A 21,534-nucleotide genomic window follows, 5' to 3' on the forward strand; every position below is an offset into this window, starting at 1 on the left:
TTCACCAAGTACTTTTTTACTCTTACTTGAGTAACTTTGACGACTACTTTTCACTTTTACTTGAGTAATAAGATTTTAAAGTAATGCTACTTTTACTTGAGTAATAAGATTTTAAAGTAATGCTACTTTTACTTGAGTACATTTTTTGGCTACTCGACCCACCTCTGGTTAAGTGTCCTGTGGCACTCAGTGATGATGGTGCTGTGGCCCCACCACCTCCACCTCTTTGTAAAGGAACTAACTGTAATCTGAAGCTTCAAATGGAACTAAGACTTCCTCCACTAGGTGGCAGTGTCTGATGAGAAAGTGTTAGTGGAGCTGGCCTGGAGTCAGAAACAGGAAGATGCAGGATTTGGGCTGAAATGGGGAAAAGTGGTTGGCACTAGTGCCTTAGAGCAAGAAGGTTGTAGGTTGAAGCTTGTTGGCCTTTCTGTGGAGGTTGGATGTTCTCCCACAGTCCAATGAAATGCTGCTTAGGTTCATTGGTGCTTCTACATTGGCTGTAGGTGTGGATGTGAGAGAGTGCTTCTCTGTCTGCTGGCCCTGTGATGGACTCACCTGTGCAGGTGGACCACGCCTCTTGCCCTGTGACAGCTGGGGCACAGGCTGCAGCCCTGTGAGCCTAAGCTGAATAAACAGTTAGCAAGAATGATCCATAGATGGCCTGAAATCCCCCAGTTAGCAGTTTGGTAGATAGCTATGACATGCTGATCCCATCCAGCAGCTGGATTCTACCTGTAAGCTGATCCCTGCTGAGCCAAAGCACTTTTTCATATACAAATTACAACCTTTAATGGAAACCTGTTGGTCAGCATCTTATTAGCCTGCTGTTTATTGTTAGCACAACTAAAATGTGGTGACTGACCCCAGAATTTGAAGTCGACATTCTGGACTCTTCAGAAAACCCCACAGTGGCTTCACTCCTGAATCCTGCAGGTCGTTTCCACTCAGGTGCAGCTCCGTCAGATGGGAGGGGTTGGAGCTCAGTGCTGAGACAAAAGCGCTGATCTCTGACAGACTGCAGTTGACCAGTCTGAATAAAGAATGAAAGATGTAAGTTTACTAGACGAAGTGAGCTTGTAATCATTCAGTGTTTCATCATCTGCTCAGAGCTGAAGGAGGTTCAGAATGTAGACCTTCTCATTAATCGGTAACACGATAGTGTTTCAGGGCCACTGAACAGAAACAACAACATCTAGGGGATTGGTCAGGGGTGGAAAACTCTGAGGAAAGTTGTAAAGAAACTATCTTAACTCTTGTGATCAAGTCATACAAAATGTTATCTCCAACACCTTTTTCAGATTGTGACGTAAAGGACCCATGGCACAGCTTTGCATGCACTTGAATGTTTATCAGGTGGTTTAAGGGACCCCAGCTAGGCAGCTTTCGACTGTTTTAAAGTCTCTTTGTGCTGGTTTACATCTTTGGTAAATGGACTTGTTTTTATATAGAGCTTTTTATAATCCAGCTGAGCGCTCAAAGCATATTTATACAACTTGCCTCATTCACTGACTCATCAAAGCACTTTTTTCTATGCTTTTCCTACACAAGTGCTTTTTATCTAACATTCACACACATTCATACTCCGATGGATGCATCTTGCCCAACATTAGGTATGCAAACTGGAGCAGACGGGCATCGAACCACCACCCCTCTGATTGGTAGCTGCTCTACCTCCTGACACCTGAGCCTAGGAGCTTTGCTTTCTATTGTCAGGTTTGTGTTCACACCGAAATAGTAAGAGAAAGATCGTGTGTGTCCTCATTAGTGTAGGGTTTATGTTGGTGTGTGGGACTGTAGCCTCAGGCTTAAATTGTTAAATGTAATTATGAGAAAGTGCCGCTGTTACTCTATACTGACCTCAGGATGTTCAATCTACAGTCTGGACTCTCTAGGAAAAGACTGAGCTGCTTCATATGCAAAGCCCCCAGGTTGTTTTCACCCAGGTCCAGATGTGTCAGGTGGGAGGGGTTGGTCTTCAGAGCCGCAACCAGATCACCACAGATGGTTTCTGACAAACTGCATCCACACAATCTGAATAAAGAACAAAACATGAAGATAAATTCCTAATTCGTTCACATCTGTACTCATCAGGGAGATTCTCTCAAACATGATCAGACACACTCATCATTCTGTTGTTGTAAAACAAGGTCAAAGTCGAGATAAACTTTATTATTCCCGGGGGGCAGTTTGCCTCGCAGCCAGCAGCAAGTCACCTTCACACCACACAAACCGCCAACAACACAGAATCACGTAAAAGAATTGAAAAAGTTAGTAGAACTTAAATCTATTTGTTCATCGTCACATCAGTCTTCTGCTGACATCAAGTCAAATCAAAGCTTAGATACAAACAGCAGGCAGCTCAGACACGAAACATACTCCAAACAGCTGAACACATGATCTAATATTAGAGTAATCACAATGTGTTTGTCTTCTAGAACAAAAAGCTTTGACTCAGTCTGAATAAAGAAAATATAGTCTCAATAAAAATCTAATCAAATGTTTTCCTTTAATCTCTGTTTTAAAGAAATTCAGAGATTTGTGACTTCATCACAGTCCTGCTTCATCTCACTGCTACCTTTAACTCGGTAGATCTTGACATCTTAAGACTTCATGATCCAGTTAGTTTAACAGATAAGGTTGTAGACTGGTTTCCATTATACCCAAAGGGGAGACATTTCTAAGTTTCAACAAGTAGTTTTAGATGTAATGAAAAACACAATGAGGGTTCCTTAAGGTCTTTTGGTCAGTTACTGGTTAACTTCTATTTGTTTCTGCTTGTTGCTAGTTGTTAAATGTAATTCGATCATAAAGAATCAACATAATCTACCACTTAAATGAAGAGGATACACAGTGATACTTGTGACTTTCCTCTAACAATCCAACTCCTTCTTAGGAAATAAGGTGCACTGATAACATTAGCTGATGGAGCTCAGGAAACAAAAACGTGTTGTCTGTCCAAAAGGTTAGAGACAGAAACTTTGTTCATATCATCCCTGTCTCTGAAACAAGTCTTTAATAATCATATTGAAATGGTTACCAGAACTGCTTTCTGCCATGGAAAATATATCAATGCGTTTACACTGAGCAGGTAAGAGTACTGTAAAGCTCTACTTGCATGAATAACATTTTTGTTGTTGGTTTTGTTCAATTATGTTTAAGCTTCTGCTTCAGAGATATTCTCTGAAATGTTGGACAAACCTTTCAGAGTTTTCTTGATAAAGCAGATATCCTGGGGAGCTCTGTATCAGAGGGAGCTGGAGGAACAAACAGATCCTGGATCAGTTTAAACTGTTAAAGGCTGCTCCTCAGGAGCTCGACCGCTCTACACTCTCAACACTGAACATCCAGAGGTGGTCATTTAAGTGCTGAGGGCCAAACTGCTCCAGTAACAGACTCTCAGTGTTGGACTGAAACTGCAGGACAAATGCAGACTTACTGTGCTGCTGCTGTTTGTACATCAGAATTAATTAACATCATCGTTAATGTTCTTTCAGGACCATCATGAAACTGACCAATCACCTAGCTCTGATGTCATGGTTTGGCCAAAGGAAGCAGTAGGAGAAGTTGGCCTTCAGCTCTTTGTGGCAGAAACACTTTAGAGCAGAGACGCTCACAGAAGTTATTTGAGTTTTTTCCATATCTTTCATTTCCAGTTTGTTCGGGTTCAGACAGAATTATTCACTTAGATTTAGGTTAGTTGTAGTCATGACGACACATTTCTTACATGTCAGTACTACTGAGGGTGGCTTGTCCATCTGTGCACACACAGTACTACCAAACTCCACTCTAAACACTTTGTAGGAATCATCAGTACTGTTTCTCAGGTTAGCTTCAGGTTAGCCATGTAGCATTTCTCCAGTCTTTTTTTGTCGACTCTACACATTAAAGGAGGAACAGCTGTTAACCTTATCTTTACCTGCGTCACTCTCATCGCATTATTCTCATCCTGTGTGACTGGATTAATCTGATTTGGACTAACAACACAGACTTTACCATGAAGATCCTCAGTGTGGATCAGTATAATATCAGCCTGAGTCCTGCAGTTTAGTGTCAGCACAACTTTCACATCATGCCAAAAGATGGCGCCGGTGTGTATGGCACGCCATCCTCGTCTGCGCCTTGGCTTAGTACTCCTTATTGTTTTGCTTTTGGTTTTATGCTCACTAGGTGGCTGTGCACTAATAACTTACGACAGACATATGCTTTTGAATCTCCGATTCTCTTACTCCCATCGCCTGGATCCATGTTGGACCCTGGGTGATGCCACCCCTCTATGGCCAGACTCCCTCACCAGTATGTCCTGCCTACCTCACTCCAACCTGCACAGGAAACGTTACAGGAAACGGGGTAAAAGGAGTGGTTTTCGCGTCTGTTTTAAGGCCTACCTCAAAGCCAAGGTTACGGATGATCCATATGCAAGCCGGGATATTCTACGCTTTATCCCCTCCTGCAGAGGCCGCCCTGATGCTAAACTGCTGAGCCACCGCTGGATCTGCCCCGCTGGTTTTCAAACCTACCCAGCCCTTCCAGTGGCTTGCCTCCCTGTTCGGTCCTGGATAACATCTTCCGGTCGTGGCATCCATCACAACAACCTCAGCATCACACGGATGGCTTTATTTAATGTCAGGTGGCTGGCGAACAAGGCTTTTCTTTTAAATGACTTTTTCCTCGCCGCGGGACTGGACGTTTTACTCCTGACGGAGACGTGGACTTGTCCCGGTGAGTTCATCCCCTTCTCTGAGCTTCTCCCTGCAGACTGTGTCTTTTGTAGCTCGCCGAGGCTCACTGGCAGAGGTGGTGGCTTAGCTTCGGTTTTTAAAAACAAAGTTTGGCTGCTACCCTCCCTACCTACCCTAGCTTTGAAGCACAGCTACTGGAGACGACTGACTCTTTGACTACTCGGTGTGTTGTGGTCTATCGTCCGCCTAAATACAACAAGACTTTCATCTCTGAACTCGCTGACATTTTAGGATCTGTTCTTTTTCAATATGGCTGTGTTCTTATTACTGGTGATTTTAATATACATGTCTGCTGTAAGAACGACCCATTATCTAAAGATTTTCTTGCATTAACTGAATCTTTTAACCTCATTCAGTGGGTTAATGAACCAACCCAAGGCCAGGGTATGATGCTAAAGGCCATACCCTTGACCTGGTCTTCTCATATGGCTTGGACATTTGCATCAAGGATATAAACAATGCTGGGTTCTCTGACCACTCCCCGGTCATCTTTGATGTTGACTTAGGTAATACTGAACTGCACCTTGAGGCCCTCCTTCGCCCTATGCGTACAGTTAATGCTGAAACTGTGGCAAATTTTTCTGCTTCTTTTTTGAATTCTGCATCCACTACATTTGATTGTTCTGCCTCTCAGTCATCTCTGAGGACTTTGCCAACACCATATGCTCCTCTATCCTTGACACTGTTGCACCTATTAAAATGAAGCGCCCTAGAACTTATTCTCAATGTTGGTTAAACAACTCTACACGTGCCTTACGATGTGTGTGTCGCCGCGATGAGAGGAGGTGGAGAAAAGATAAACTCCAGTTATCTTATGAAATCCTACGTGGATAAGAACGACATTAATGATAAATTCCAGTCTGCCTTCAAACCACATCATAGCACTGAAACAGCGTTGCTTAGAGTCCTTAACGATCTTCTTCTAATTGCTGATAATGGACGCTCTGCGGTCCTAGTTTTATTGGATTCATCCTCGGCCTTCGATATGGATCACAACATCTTATTAGCGAGGCTTGAGCACACTGTAGGCATTAAAGGTGTTGCCCTTGATTGGTTTAAATCATACCTCTCCAATAGGTTCTTCTCTGTCAACCTGGGCACTTGCTCTTCTTCCGCTGCACCTGTCTGCTGTGGCGTGCCTCAAGGATCTGTGTTGGGCCCTATTCCTTTCTCACTGTATATGCTCCCTCTAAGCACAATCTTTGAGAAATACCGCACCGCTTTCCACTGCTATGCTGACGATATACAGATCTACTTTGAACTAAATGATGATCTTGCTTTGTCCTTACACTGTTTCCAAGAGTGCATGCGCGAGGTCAAAGAATGGCTCCTAGCAAACTCTCTTATCCTAAATGACAAGAAAACTGAAATCGTGGTGTTTGGCAGCAACGTTCCTCGTGGCCAACTTCGTGATGCCTTTGGTTCCCTTACCAGCTCCCTTTCTGACACTGTTAGCAATCTGGGCGTGTTGCTTGACAGCTCGTTCAAACTCGATAAACAAGTGTCTGCTGTAGTTAGATCTAGTTTCTACCAACTCCGTCTCATCTCTAATTCTAGGCAGTATGTTCTGCATAAGGACCTGGAAAAGCTCATCCACACCTTTGTGACCTCAAGGTTGGATTACTGCAACTCACTTTATTTTGGTCTTCATTCTGCCCTCCTTCATAGACTGCAGAAGGACCAAAATGCTGCGGCACGCATTCTGACCAGAAATGGGAAGTTTGCCTGTATCACCCCTGTTCTAGCTGACCTGCATTGGCTACCCAATAAATACCGCATCCAATTTAAAATACTGCTGCTTACGTTTAAAATTACCAACAACACAGCACCGAGCTACCTTAAGGAACTCCTTAAATCGTATGTTCCTGCCAGAGAATTAGGATCGTCTGCTCAGTTACTCTTGGTGCAGCCTGGATCTCGGCTGAAGTCTAGAGGTGACCTTTGCCCTGGCTTCACCAGAGTTGTGGAATAACCTTCCGATTGTGATCCGGGCGTCCGATTCCATCCAATCTTTTAAATCACGGTTAAAAACCTATTTGTTTAATCTCGCCTTTCCTGCTTGTTAATGCTCGCACCTGACTTTTACACTGACCCTATTTTTCCTTTATACATATTTTTAATGCCTTGTGCTTTTATTATATTTTATATTACCCCTGTGTATTAGTGGCATTGACCTGTATATTACATTATAATAGTCGTGCCACTTCTCTGTCTCTTATGTTAAGCACTTTGGTATACCGCTGTAATGTGTATTTAAATGTGCTCATAAATAAAGATGATTGTTGTTGTTGTTGTTATTCATCTCAGCACAACTAAAACATGCTGACTGACCTCAGAGTTTCAAGTTTACATCCTGGACTCTCCAGAAAACCACACAGATGCTTCACTCCTGAATCCTGCAGGTAGTTGTTCTTACTCAGGTCCAGCTCTCTCAGATGGGAGGGGTTGGACTTCAGTGCTGCTGCCAGATAATCACAGCTGATGTCTGACAAACCACAGCTCCTCAATCTGTATAAAGAATGAAAGATGTAAGTTTATTAGACAAAGAGCTTGAAATCATTCAGGGTTTCATCATCTGTTCAGAGCTGAAGAAGGTTCAGAATGTAGAAGTTTAGAAAATGGAAACTCCAAACAGCTGAAGCCAACAGGAAGCAGCTTCAAACAAACACAACAAGAGAAAAAACTGAATGTTTCACATTCAAGTCCCACGTTTATCATAAAAACAGGACAAAGACTTGAAAAAGTCGTGTTTTCCTTTAAAGGTGAAGCGTGAAGAAAAAAGAAACTTATTTGAAGTCCAACATCTCCCAGTCACATTATTAAAGCAGACAAACTACAAGCTCATTTTCATTGCAACAAGTCATCTTCTGACCTGGACTAACAACACTGGTCTCTATGTGCAGCTGGCTGTGAGACCAGTGCTCAGGGAGCGTCTACAAAGTGCAACACTGAAAGAACATCACACACTCATTTGCTTCCAGCACACAAACATCTACTGTCATCATTGTCACCAAACTCTGTGGATCCTTTATTGCAAATTCAAATGGGATCAAATGGTCAGACAAAAGAGGCTTATGAGGAAATATGATGAAATGTTGTGTATTAGCAGCAAGTTATTGAATCTTTTTCCTCAGAAACCAAAAAAAATGATTGACAAACATGTTTTGACAAACTCAGTGTTGGACTTGGATCAGCAGGATAAGCTGATGTTCAGAGTCCTTTCTCTGACTGGGCTCCATGGAAACACTGCGACTGGTCCCAGCTGCCTGCTTTCTGTAGTCCAACAGAGTCCTTTCTCTTCTCCAGCTTCTGTTTGAAATCCTCTCACAGTCTCTGAGTCCTGCTTTGCTGTCATGTTTGGGCCTGTGTTGGGCTGCTCTGTGTTCCTCTGCTTTAACACACCTCACCACAGCAGCTGTGTGGGTCGTCTCTGTAGCAGCCAGATCAGCTTCTGATACATGAACATCATCACAGCTCCTAACTTCACCTTCATTAGCTTTGACATTCATGTCTTTCTTTTCTCTCTGTTTCCACACAAGCTCAAAGTCTCTGCAGCCTGTTTTTATCTGCTATCATCAGATCTTCATCATCCTCATTCACATCCCTCACACACTCTACAGCAGGGGTCCCCAATCCCAGTCCACGAGGGCCGGTGTCCCTGCAGGTTTTAAATGTGTCCTTGATCCATCACAGCTGATTTAAATGGATAAATGACCTTCTCAACATGTCTTGAAGTTCTTCAGAGGCCTGCTAATGACCTAATCATGTGATTCAGGTGTGTTGACCCAGGGTGAGATCTAAAACCTGCAGGGACACCGGCCCTCATGGACTGGGATTGGGGACCCCTGGTCTACAGCCTCATCAGTGCTGACTTCATCTTCACTGACTGATGGAGCACGACATGAACCTGTGGAGGCTGAAACACTGTCCTGTCAAACATCTCCCCGTCACCACTCCACCTCTGTCAGCCTTTAAATGAACCCTGCTCAAGTCTGTCACTTGTATTTGGAGCCAAAAGGAAAAACTGTTGTTCAGTCGTTTGGAAAGACACAACTTTTCTGAAAGCACTCAAACTTCTTCACATTTGTCTCCAGACACATCCTGAACATTTAGGAACTAAAGAAAGTTTCAAACATCAATCAAAGACCTGAAATATAGAAAAACAACAACAGCTGCAGTCAGTGAACTCACCTCAGAGCCTCCAGTCGACAGTTTGGACTCTCCAGTCCAGCACACAGAAGCTTCATCCATGAATCCTGGAGGCTGTTTTTACTCATGTCCAGCTCTGTCAGATGGGAGGGGTTGGACTTCAGAGCTGAGGCCACAACTTCACAGTGAGACTCTGAGAGTCCACACTGAGTCAGTCTGTGATGATAGAAAATATAAAATGTGTTATTATAAAAGCAGAAAGTCTGCATTATAAACACAGACTGAATGTATATGAAGACAAAACAGAGTGAGGTCATAATCTGATGAACATCTGCTCTTCACATCTGTGCTTCAGCTCCTCTTACTGTGTTTGACATGACACAGTGATTGAGTCTCTCTCAGACCTGCAGACTTTTAATGAGAATCTTTGTTTGGCTTTAATCTGCAGATGAAGGAGGAAGATGGTGTCACATTTAGGCTTCCATAATGTCCACAGTCTGTCACTGAGATCTGATCCAGAGTCAGAGTGAAGACACACATTTGGACTGTTTCCTGTTTTGAACATTTGAATGAGTTGAGCTCAGTGAAGAGTTCCAGCTGGAAAGATGATCTCTGTTTGCTACCTGCTGTCAGGTACGACTGTTCACGTCCACACGCAGGAAAAACCTGCTGACTGTTACCAAACGGAGCAGAAATCTCATCACTGGACAATAATGATGGACTCACAGCTGCTGATATCAGAGCTGATTTCACTTATATGTTGTTATAACCTGACATGGATCAGTTCGTCTTTGATTGGTCTGTAAAGGTCACTGTTTCCATTGGACCTGAGTGACGTACAAAGACAGAGAGGGAGAGAGAGGAGAGAGAGGATGGAGACAGCAAAGAGAGAGCAACACAAACAGGTGACCAAGGTCAGCAACCAATCAGAGAGCTTCTGTTTGACCCAGTCACTGATGATGACTGCACATAACCAAGCAGTGTGTTACTCTGATATCAAACATGGATCCTGCTCTTATAATAATGATGATCAGATGATGTTATTGTGTTATTTTGTAGCTGAATACGATGTTTGTGTGATTATCAGTGAAAGAAGCAGTGAGGAGGATGGAGAGAGAGAGAGGACAGAGGCTGAAGTTAGAAACACTAAAAGGATTTTTCATGGATTTCATGGATGGTTTGATTTCCAGCAGGACACTTAAACATGTCAGTGGACGTCCTAAAGAACATATTCACTGATATGAAACGTGTCATTGAACAGGATCAATATCAGTGGAAACAGGGACGACATTTCAGCAGCAACAACTAAACACTGAACAATGAGCTCTGTGATTAATGAGGACATGAAGTCAGACATTAGGAGCAGCAGCAGGAATGAGAGTGAATCCATGAGCTGCTGTCACATCAGCGTTAGCTCACACATCTGACACATGTTCTGATGTCTGCAGAGTCTTCTCACTCAGTTTGTCCCACTGTGGGCAGAGCACAGCTGGTTCACCTCTGAGCCCCACTCTGAACCACAGCTCTGTCACTCATCAGGACATCACACTGAACCAGAGTCTTCCTCAGCACCTTCATCCTCACTCCCCATGTTTGTGCCACTAAACTCTGTGTCTGTAGTTCTGTCTGTAACATCAGAGTTCACTACAAAGAAGCTCTCCACAGATTCTTATTTCTGTCTAACAGCAGCGTTTGAATGACCAACAGCAGCAGATTAAAATACTGCCCCCTAATGACACCACACAGGTACTACATGTAGATGTGAGTCTACAACACACAGCGTACGACTACCAAAGCAGCATCATGCTGAGTGCACACACACATTTCTGATCAACACAAAATATTATTTTATCTGAGAAACTACTGAGAGTCGTTTAGTGCTGTGTGTATCTGAAGAACTAAACTACTGATCAACACTGATCAATGATGTTAATGATCACATCTGGACTCACCGAGCCTTTCTGCAGTTCCTCACAGCTGGAATCAGTCTCAGTCGTCCTCCTGTTGATGTGTTGTACTTCTGCAGGTCCAACTCATCCAGAACCTCCTCTGACATCTGCAGCATGAAGGCCAGAGCTGAGCAGTGGATCTCAGAGAGTTTCTCTGATCTGTTCTCTGACTTCAGGAACTCTTGGATCTCCTGATGTACTGAGAGGTCGTTCATCTCCATCAGACAGTGGAAGATGTTGATGCTTCTGTCAGGAGAGATTTCATCATCATCATCATCATCATCATCATCATAATCTTCACTGTTCATCTCCTTCAGGTTGTTGATGACTCTCTGGATGGTTCCTGGACTGATCTCTGTCTGACCCAGCAGACCTGCTAAGAGTCTCTGGTTGGACTCCAGACAGAGGCCATGAAGGAAGCGGACAAACAGGTCCAGGTGGCCATTTTTACTCTGGAGGGATTTCTGCATGGCTCTGTTCAGGAAATCATCCAGAATACATTGGTAATCATCATCTTCATCATCATACTCCTCATCCTCATTCCAGTCTCTCCCCAGGAAGTTCTTCAGCACCTCTGTCTTCCTGTTGTTGAAACAGTGGAACATGTCATCATCACCATCATACTCCTCATCCTCATTCCAGTCTATCCCCAGGAAGTTCTTCACCACCTCTGACTTCCTGCTGGTGAAACAGTGGAACATGTAGACAGCAGCCAGAAACTCCTGAATGCTCAGATGAACAAAGCAGTAGACTGGTTTCTGGAAGATCACAAACTCTCTTTTGAAGATCTCTGTACAAACTCCTGAGTACACCGAGGCCTCTGTCACATCCAGGCCACACTGCTCCAGGTCTTCTTGGTAGAACATGATGTTTCCTTTCTCCAGATGTTCAAACGCCAGCCTCCCCAGCTTCAGAAGAACTTCCCTGTCAACCTCCGTCAGCTCCTGTGGACTCGTCTCATGTCCCTCGTGGTACTTGTTCTTCTTCCTCTTTGTCTGAACCAGCAGGAAGTGTGAGTACATGTCAGTCAGGGTCTTGGGCAGCTCTCCTCTCTGCTCTGTAGTCAACATGTGCTCCAGAACTGTAGCAGTGATCCAGCAGAAGACTGGGATGCTACACATGATGTGGAGGCTCCTGGATGTCTTCATGTGGGAGATGATTCTCCTGGACAGCTCTTCATCACTGAATCTCCTCCTGAAGTACTCCTCCTTCTGGGCGTCAGTGAAGCCTCGTACTTCTGTTAGCCTGTCAACACATGTAGGAGGGATCTGATTGGCTGCTGCGGGTCGGGAAGTTATCCAGACGAGAGCCGAGGGAAGCAGATTCCCCTGGATGAGGTTTGTCAGCAGCTGGCTGACTGATGACTTCTGTGTGACATCAGACAGCAGCTTCCTGTTGGTGAAATCCAATGAAAGTCTGCTTTCATCCAGGCCGTCAAAGATGAACAGAAGCTGAGAGACAGCGAGCTTCTCTGCTGTGACCTTCTGTAATGTTGGATGGAAAACATGGAGCAGCTCCAGAAGACTGTACTGCTCCTCTCTGATCAGGTTCAGCTCCCTGAATGAAAGCAGAACCACCACACTGACATGTTGGTTCTCCAAGCCCTCTGCCCAGTCCAGAGTGAACTTCTGCACTGAGAAGGTTTTTCCAACACCAGCCACGCCGTTGGTCAGAACCACTCTGATGGGTCTCTGTTGGTCAGGTAAGGCTTTAAAGATGTCCTGGCACCTGATTGGAGCGTCATGGAGGGCGTCCATCTTGGAAGCTGTCTCCAGCTGCCTCACCTCATGCTGGGTATGAACCTCTTCACTCTGTCCCTCTGTGATGTAGAGGTCAGTGTAGATGGTGTTGAGGAGGGTTCTACTTCCTGTTTCATCACTTCCTTCAGTCACACGTTCACATCTCCTCCTCAGACTGATCTTATGTTCATCTAAAACCTCCTGCAGACCAACATCTGCTGAAAGAAAGAAAAACAGAAAGAAAACTCTTCAATGTCTGAACAACACAAGAAGTCCAGTTTTCAGAAACGAGTCCATCAGCAGACAGATGTTCAGTCTTACTTTGTACACAGCTGCTCTGACTGGCTGTCTGCAGTCCAGCTCTGGATCTTTCTCCACACTGGGGACAGGACCAGTCTCCTGATGAAGCAGACTGGTCCCAGTATGAGCAGATGCACTGTCTGCAGAACCAGAAACATATCCAAGGTGAGCAGGTTCCCCTCCAGCATAAACTCTAAGCAGCTAAAACATGTATGAATGTAAACAGTGTCCCAGCTGTCAGTCAGACTGTCCTCGGTGCCACATTACAGATGTGGTTTCTGACAGCTGCTCCAGCTGCAGGATCAAACACACACAGGTCCAAACATCTTTGTCTTTGCTGCTTCTTTATTATTGAACACAACATGGAGCCGGCACAGGGAGAGGAGAAGTTATTACCATCAACCCACTGCTGACGCGGTAAGAGTCAGAGGGTCATGCAGTGGGCCAACCCACTCCACCTCCGTCTGAGAGGAACCCACTGAACAGTCTCTGGGTTCTCCTGGAGACGAGCCTTTGTGTCCACACTGGCCCCAGTAGCTCCTCTTTATATATTTATTCATTTATTATTCATCCATCTGTACTTGCAGACTTCCTCTCCCTGCCTGTAGAAACATGGACCCTCCCCCTGATCCCCCTTCTTTAATAACACAAACCAGTATATATGACGTTTGATTTAGTTTGGTGCTTCTCCCTTCTTCACTGCCTCACCTTCAGACTCAGTCCACATACAGCTGTTCTGAACTGTTGGTATAACTGAGGAGCTCCATTAATGATGGAGACAGGCTGAAGCTCTACCACCACTGTGTTTCACAGATACCAAAACACTTTCTCCTTTCTCCTTCTTTAAGACTCAGCTCTTATCATTTGGTAAATGGTAAATAGACTAGTTCTTATAAAGTGCTTCTCTGCTCTTCTGGGCACTCAAAGCGCTTTGACTTATCTATGGGACATTTAGCTAAAGGTAGTGTTTTTGGAGTTTATGCTTGCAGCCGTGCCATGAACAGCACTGTGTTCAGTGTTGTCCTGATGGAGTAACAGCAGCCAGTATGATCCAGGCTTTAGCTGCTGGGTCTCTGTGTGACCTCTCAGACTGTTTAACAGATCAGACACAAAGAGAATCAGAGCAGCTCTGAAACATGAACCCACTCAGGTCACACTTTCCCCACAGATATGAGCATCACTGTCCTCAAACAGCAAATGACCAAGTCGAACATTTGGATCTTTTCTCTTTCATTGTTTTCTTTTTAATGAATCTTTGTAACAATCTGAGGATGTTTCAGGTCATATTTATCCAGGAAACACAAACATGTAAAGGAGTCATCACAGCTCTCTGACCTCGTTGGTCCAGGTTCACCACTGAAGTATGGAGGTTCAGGTTTGGACCGGTCACTCCTCACAGACGGACAGCTGGGCCCTGCAGACTGTGACCTCTGACCTCTGCAAACACAAACATGATTGAAGCAGACTGCAGATGATGCAGCTGTTTCCTGTCAGTAACATCCTCTTAGATTAGAGTTCAGCTTCTTACAGGAAAACTGGACAAAACTGATTTTGGTTACAAACTCTCCATTGACTTTCTATGGAGAGTTTTCAGACTTTGTGTTGCTCTGAGCAGATTTGCAAAACTTCTGTAAATCGCACAACAATGATAGTGACATTTTCTGAAAGCCAGCAAAAATACCTACGTTTGATGTATGATTTGTGGGGGTTGAGTGAAAATTGAGTGAGTAGCAAGAAGTTGTTCAGATATGAAGAGAAGATTGAGAAAGGTACAGTGGCACACTGGAAGCCCACTGCATAGCAACCATAACAACGCATGTATTTTCTGAAAAATCACAAAGATGAAACTCAAAACTTAAAGAGGGATAAGTTGAAAACAGTAACAGATCTGAAAAAGCTGAATCATACATGAATAGCCCAATAATTTGACAACATTTTAAAGTTTGAATGGTTGTTCTATGTGAATGTATGACGAAGTAGATAAGTTTCAAAAACAAGCAAGTTTTAGCAGAATTTTGGAAGTTTCCCATTCATTTCAATGGCACAAAAAATTGCATTAAAGCTTAATATTTTAAAAAGTATAATAGTCATAACTACCAAAAGTCATAGCACCCATCTCCAGAAATAGCAGAATATTATGAAATTTGAATGGTGAAAGCAACTTGAAGAATAAGTATAAAGAGAAACAGGAACTCAATAGTGTGCATGCTTAATCAGCATCTGTACAATTATAATGTCAGTGCAGAATTATTTCTGTAGCTTCAGCTCTCTGACCTCGTTGGTCCAGGTTCACCACTGAAGTATGGAGGGTCAGGTTTGGACCGGTCACTCCTCACAGACGGACAACTGGACCCTGCAGACTGTGACCTCTGACCTCTGCAGACACAAACATGATTGAAGCAGCTGTGATCACACAGACTGCAGATAATGCAGCTGTTTCCTGTCAGTAACATCCTCTTAGATTAGAGTTCAGCTTCTTACAGGAAAACTGGACAAAACTGATTTTTGTTACAAACTCATTTTCATTTCCTCTCAGCTCACAAACACAGTCACAAAATCAACCAGAGTCAACACTAACTAGAAAAATTTGCATTTCCTGCAAAAATGCTGTGTGGATGCTGAAACGCTGAAGCTGTCTGCTAAAACTAGCTAAAAAAGCTGAAAGTTGTACAAATTGTAATAACTTTGCAGAAGCATAAGAACTGAGCAAAAATGTAACTACTTAGCAGAACTGCAATATCTTAGAGGAAACATAATACTTGGCAGAAATACAATAACATAGGAGAGCTTAGCAGAAACATGATAACTTCTCAGAAATGCAAGAATTAAGGAGAAATAGTATAAGATAACTGAAATACTATATTTAGCAAAAAATACTTAAACATTGCAGAAATACTATGATTTAGAAAAAATACTGCAATATAGCAGAAATACTCCGAGCAGAATACTGTGATTTAGAAGAAATACTATAATTTAGCAGAAATACTGATTTAGCACAAATACTATGAATGAGCAGAAATACTATAATTTGGTTAAAATATTTTGATTTTGCAAAAATAATATGATTTATCAGTAATTCTATAAAAAGCAAAAATACTGTATTTAGCACAAATACTGAAAAGTAGCAGAAATACTATGATTTAGCAAGATAGCAATAACTTAAGTAGAAATATTGGAAAAGCAAAATGGACAGCTGAAAAAAAATGCTGAACATGGTTCCCTCAAATGTACTTGTCCAATTGTGAAAAATTGGATGAAATTTTAAAGAAAGAAATAACAGGCAGCAGATACACACAATTACAAACCAAGTACAGGCTTTTACACACACAGAGAAAGAGACCGGCTTGTTGCAGTCTATTTCTCATAGTGAGGACTCCCCTCAAACAAATGACCATAACTTCCTAACCGTAGGGGCTAGAGCGGTCATTCTTACACCGTTTTGTTCAGAAGAGATGGGGAAATCTTCCAGTGTTGACAATTTATCATTAAAATATGAATTATTGAAGATATTTGACTTCTAATGTACCATAACTGAGTAGAGGCGAAGCAAAAACTGCCTTGACTTGCCCTTAAACAACGTTTTGTAACTCTAAATCTATTTAGAGCATCGATATCATTCTTTCACCGTAAGAGACAGCAGGCTTTGCTGAACAGTCATGGAAATTTTCAGGTCTCTGTGGAAAACCATCAAAAAGATATGACGAGAGAAAAAAGTGGTTCATTTCCACAGTTTGAGATCTGAAGAAATCTGAGCGAGGGACGAATTTCCTACCCTCAAACAAACGTGACTCATCTTAGAACGGTAATAGGTGAGACAAAAATTCTCGGATTGTGAGCGTCAGGAGTGTCTGAAGATTTATTGGCACAAGCCTCATGTCTTAACTTCATTGCGTTGAGGAGATATAACGATTCAAAAATGCCTCTCATTAGAGAAATCCAGCAGTGATTTTGAACAAACTCTCCATTGACTTTCTATGGAGAGTTTTCAGACTTTGTGTTGCTCTGAGCAGATTTGCAAAACTTCTGTAAATCCCACAACAATGATAGTGACATTTTCTGAAAGCCAGCAAAAATACCTACGTTTGATGTATGATTTGTGGGGGTTGAGTGAAAATTGAGTGAGTAGCAAGAAGTTGTTCAGATATGAAGAGAAGATTGCGAAAGGTACAGTGGCACACTGAAAGCCCACTGCATAGCAACCATAACAACGCATGTATTTTCTGAAAAATCACAAAGATGAAACTCAAAACTTAAAGAGGGATAAGTTGAAAACAGTAACAGATCTGAAAAAGCTGAATCATACATGAATAGCCCAATAATTTGACAACATTTTAAAGTTTGAATGGTTGTTCTATGTGAATGTATGACGAAGTAGATAAGTTTCAAAAACAAGCAAGTTTTAGCAGAATTTTGGAAGTTTCCCATTCATTTCAATGGCACAAAAAATTGCATTAAAGCTTAATATTTTAAAAAGTATAATAGTCATAACTACCAAAAGTCATAGCACCCATCTCCAGAAATAGAAGAATATTGTGAAATTTGAATGGTGAAAGCAACTTGAAGAATAAGTATAAAGAGAAACAGGAACTCAATAGTGTGCATGCTTAATCAGCATCTGTACAATTATAATGTCAGTGCAGAATTATTTCTGTAGCTTCAGCTCTCTGACCTCGTTGGTCCAGGTTCACCACTGAAGTATGGAGGGTCAGGTTTGGACCGGTCACTCCTCACAGACGGACAACTGGACCCTGCAGACTGTGACCTCTGACCTCTGCAGACACAAACATGATTGAAGCAGCTGTGATCACACAGACTGCAGATGATGCAGCTGTTTCCTGTCAGTAACATCCTCTTAGATTAGAGTTCAGCTTCTTACAGGAAAACTGGACAAAACTGATTTTGGTTACAAACTCATTTTCATTTCCTCTCAGCTCACAAACACAGTCAGACAATCAACCAGAGTCAACACTGATTATAATGTCAGTGCAGAATTATTTCTGTAACTCATGTCTTAATGTTAGAGTGAACTTTGTTTGGAATCAGAGAATAACTGACATGTTATTTTTGATAGAAACCATTATGCCAGTTTAACCTGGTCATGGTACAACACTGAAGAATGATGCAGGCGGCTGTGCTGATGCCTGTTCAGAGTTTCACCAACATTAAACTGTTTGCTAAATGGTTTTTGTTGTCATTATTATTCTGCACACAAACAATGTGCTGCAGCTTCACACTGTGGGCAGCTCTCTGAGCAGCAGTTAACTGACTGTGGACTATATGGAGGCGGAGCCCAAAGGAAGACTGTCCTAATGTCATTGGTTGGTTTGCTGGACCGTTAACGTTTAATAGAAAGTAAATGTCTGCTCAGAATTGATCGTGTATCGAGCACGAGCTGACATTTTCCTCACGACACCAGCCATGAGCTCGACGGAGCCTCACTTTACCTGCAGATATGCTGCTCACCTGTTTAACACCTGCTGCTGATTCAGGAACACGCCCACGTTACCTGGTGATGTCACAGTCTTTAACTGTGAGTGGACGTTAAACATTGGACTTTATTCAATCAGGTTCCCGGGTCACGTAAAGGTCATTGCTTTATTTACAACTCAGGAAATCAGTTCAGATAGTTTGATAACTGTCTCTGTGAACACATTTCTTTATCACTAACATCATTTACTGATAAAACTATCCAATGTAAAAGATGGTGCAGTGAAAGCTCAGCTCAGCTCTCAGTGGTTCAACGCTGGACTTCATTCACTCAGGTTCTGTCTGTCGGGTCACGTTTACTGTTTTATTTACAACTGAGCAAATCGGTTTGGCTGAGGTTAAAGTTACGTTTCATAACTGCACAGTTTCACAGACGTTTAATGGTTCACATGTGTTAGACTGAACTATTCTTTATCTGGTGTGTTTTGGATTTAACAGTGAATCTTGAGATTAAACTGACTTTTAAATGTTTTATACAAAGAGGAAAGAGAAGGCGCATTTGCACCGAGAGGAGCAGAGTTTGCAACAGCATGTTCATCATGAAGTCTGCAACCTGTCAAAGGCTTGTTACAAACTATGAAACACATTGTGCAGACTTCTGGACGTTAGAAGAAAACTAATACTGCTCATGAAGGAGACTAAAGGCAGGAAGGTGTCCTTTAAAACTAAACATGTTAGTAGGTAAACAGCAGCGAGTCTGCAGCTGAGGGAACACAAACTCAAACTGTCAGAACAGGTTTGCTCGTTTCATTTGGTGATTTATTAAATGTATAACTGTTATTCTGATCTGCTGCTGAGGCTCTTACACTGATGGAAATGCAGAAAACACAGATCACACCTGTTCAACCAATCACTTTCATTCCACTTTGTGACAAACTGACGGTTCATCTCTGCTACAGTGTTGTTACACTGCTATGTGTTTGTGGTCTTTATGCTGTAGATTTTCACGTCTCTGGAATAGTTGGCAGTTAGATAGTCAGCTGGGAAACTCTGTGTTAACTCATGGAGCTGAGGATATCGTGGATATGCTGACCTCGCTGCGTGGTGTACAGAGCGAGGTCAGCATGATTAATATTCACAATAAAAATATTAGCCGAACATCATGAAGTCTGTATGTGTTTCATAGTGTGGAACAACCTTTGTACAGTTAAAGCCAGCAGTTACTACATGACGGAAACACCAACGTTATCTCTTTTATGTGTTTATACACAGGTCACGCTGATTACTGAACAAAAACCCAAAGATCAGATGTTAAACAGATTTATTTGCTCTCTCTCCTCCTTAAACATGTTTTTAATGTTAGTTATAATTCAGACTGAAACACGTAGGACACATAAGAACATCAGGAAATAAAACACCGATAAATATAACCTCAGTAAAAGAAGTCAGCGGGGGTTACTACAGCTGTGTACCGGGGCCTGCGCTTTGTCGGTGGGATTGCTTGTGAGGCGAGCGGGTCTATCCCACGCTTTGCCGTGAGACTGGGCAGACATCTCCGAAATCATCGAAGCACTTTTGCAAAGAGGCTGTATCTTGACAAAGCTACCAGCCCAGCATCCCAGAATAACTCTAACTACCAGTCTGTGTTCTGGGTCTAATCTCCTTCCCTCTTGGAACATGACAGAAGATCAAGAACAGAAATGTACATTTTAAACATGTTCAGCTACTTTCCAACTTTGAAACTTCTTCTGTCTGAACTTCAGCTTTCAACAGTTCTGCACTTTGGCTTTCAGGTGAACGATTCAGTGCATTTCAGCCCCGTCAGCTTTTTTCCACTGAACATTAAGAAATGATTACATTTCAGCTCCAAACATTCAGCATTTTGTTCTCTAGTTCAGCGGTCCCCAACCCCCGGGCCTCGGACCGGTACCGGTCCGTGAGTCGTTTGGTACCGGGCCGCGAGAGTTCAGGCTCGGGTGTGAAATGTGTGGTTTTCAGGGTTTTTATTGGTTTTCAGCGTTATTTTGTTATCGTTTTTATCGTTTACTGGGTTTTCCTGGTCTTTTCACGTGTGTTATGAATAAATTTTATTTTTTCGGTGCCGGTACTAGTTTTATTTTGTTGTATTTATCTGCAACACCTTAAAGGCCGGTCCGTGGAAATATTGTCGGGCATAAACCGGTCCATGGCGCAAAAAAGGCTGGAGACCGCTGCTCTAGTTCATTAATAATCCACACAGCATATTGTTCTGCAGATTATTAGTCAATAAATGATCGGTCACTGCTGCACAGAGAGAAACAACATAGCTGGTTTGGTGATTTTAAGATATAAGCTGAGGCTGTCCAGGCTGGTTCCTGTGAATAATGATGCAGCAGTGATGTGAGTGCTGAGCTGTGACATGGAGAAGAGTCATGGACAGTTAGAGATGGTCATCTCACCTCTGAGCTTTGGTCTGGCTCTCTCTGGCTCTCTTAGAGGGAGGGACTCCCTCCTCTCTGTCCTCACACTGATCCATGCTGCTCAGCTCACACACACTTTCTACCTGCAGAGGAAACAAATCATTCATGTGCACATGAGAGCTGCAGAGGTGTGTTGGACTAACATCCATGTGAGACGCAGCTTTCATCAGCAAGCTGCAGTTTAGCAGAGGCACTGAAACACAGCAGAGATTGTGTCTAAGCAGACAAACATAGATGCAGTGAAGCTGCTGTTCGTCTGAGTGTAAGTGGACTGTAACGATGGTGTTTAAAGTCAAAGGCTGCACAGGTTCAAACGTGCACTACAGACGCACACAACATATTCAGATAACTTCATTAATTATATTTAACAAACTGAATTCTAAGTAACCTGCAGCCTGAGACACAATAAAAGACGAGTGTGGCTCTGCCTATCAGCTGTAACAGCGTCCTACATGAAACCAAACTACTATACTGAGCTGGACGTACCAGGAGCTGAAAAGAGGAAACGTACAAACTAACCATTGCTGTGGAAAAGGACCCACAGCCACTGGTTTATCCTCATCACACAAACACAAGCCAAATATGGATTTACACTGCATGAGTCAAAGTCACTGTTATGGAGATGCTCAACAATCGTAGCACAAACACTCCATAAAGGAGCGTCTGTGCGGTGCACTCTGTGGTGAAACATGCAACTACTAATACTTCAGGTCAGCAGCAGCAGGCACACGGGCGACAACAACAGGTAACAACAGAAACATCAGCAAGA

At 42.8% G+C, this 21,534-nt stretch overlaps 1 protein-coding gene across 7 annotated transcripts in view; it reads right to left on the reverse strand.

Moving 5' to 3' along the window:
- Positions 1–21,534, reverse strand: part of LOC106676623 (NACHT, LRR and PYD domains-containing protein 12) — a 198,102-nt gene that overhangs the window by 14,808 nt on the left and 161,760 nt on the right. For 4 of the 7 annotated variants that reach the window (XM_076879392.1, XM_076879410.1, XM_076879404.1 and 1 more), the window contains 3 exons: positions 7,074–7,250; positions 1,861–2,034; positions 866–1,033 (listed from right to left, as the gene is read on the reverse strand). In XM_076879392.1, coding sequence (XP_076735507.1) covers positions 866–1,033; positions 1,861–2,034; positions 7,074–7,250 — 519 coding nt within the window. Of the gene's footprint in view, positions 1–865; positions 1,034–1,860; positions 2,035–7,073; positions 7,251–8,933; positions 9,108–10,843; positions 12,798–12,900; positions 13,020–14,214; positions 14,317–15,153; positions 15,256–17,548; positions 17,651–21,534 lie in introns of all 7 variants that reach the window. The other 3 variants (XM_076879412.1, XM_076879394.1, XM_076879417.1) reach the window with 2 other exon arrangements.

This window comes from Maylandia zebra, linkage group LG3 (assembly GCF_041146795.1).
Source record: "Maylandia zebra isolate NMK-2024a linkage group LG3, Mzebra_GT3a, whole genome shotgun sequence".
In the NCBI taxonomy this organism is placed as follows: Eukaryota; Metazoa; Chordata; class Actinopteri; order Cichliformes; family Cichlidae; genus Maylandia; species Maylandia zebra.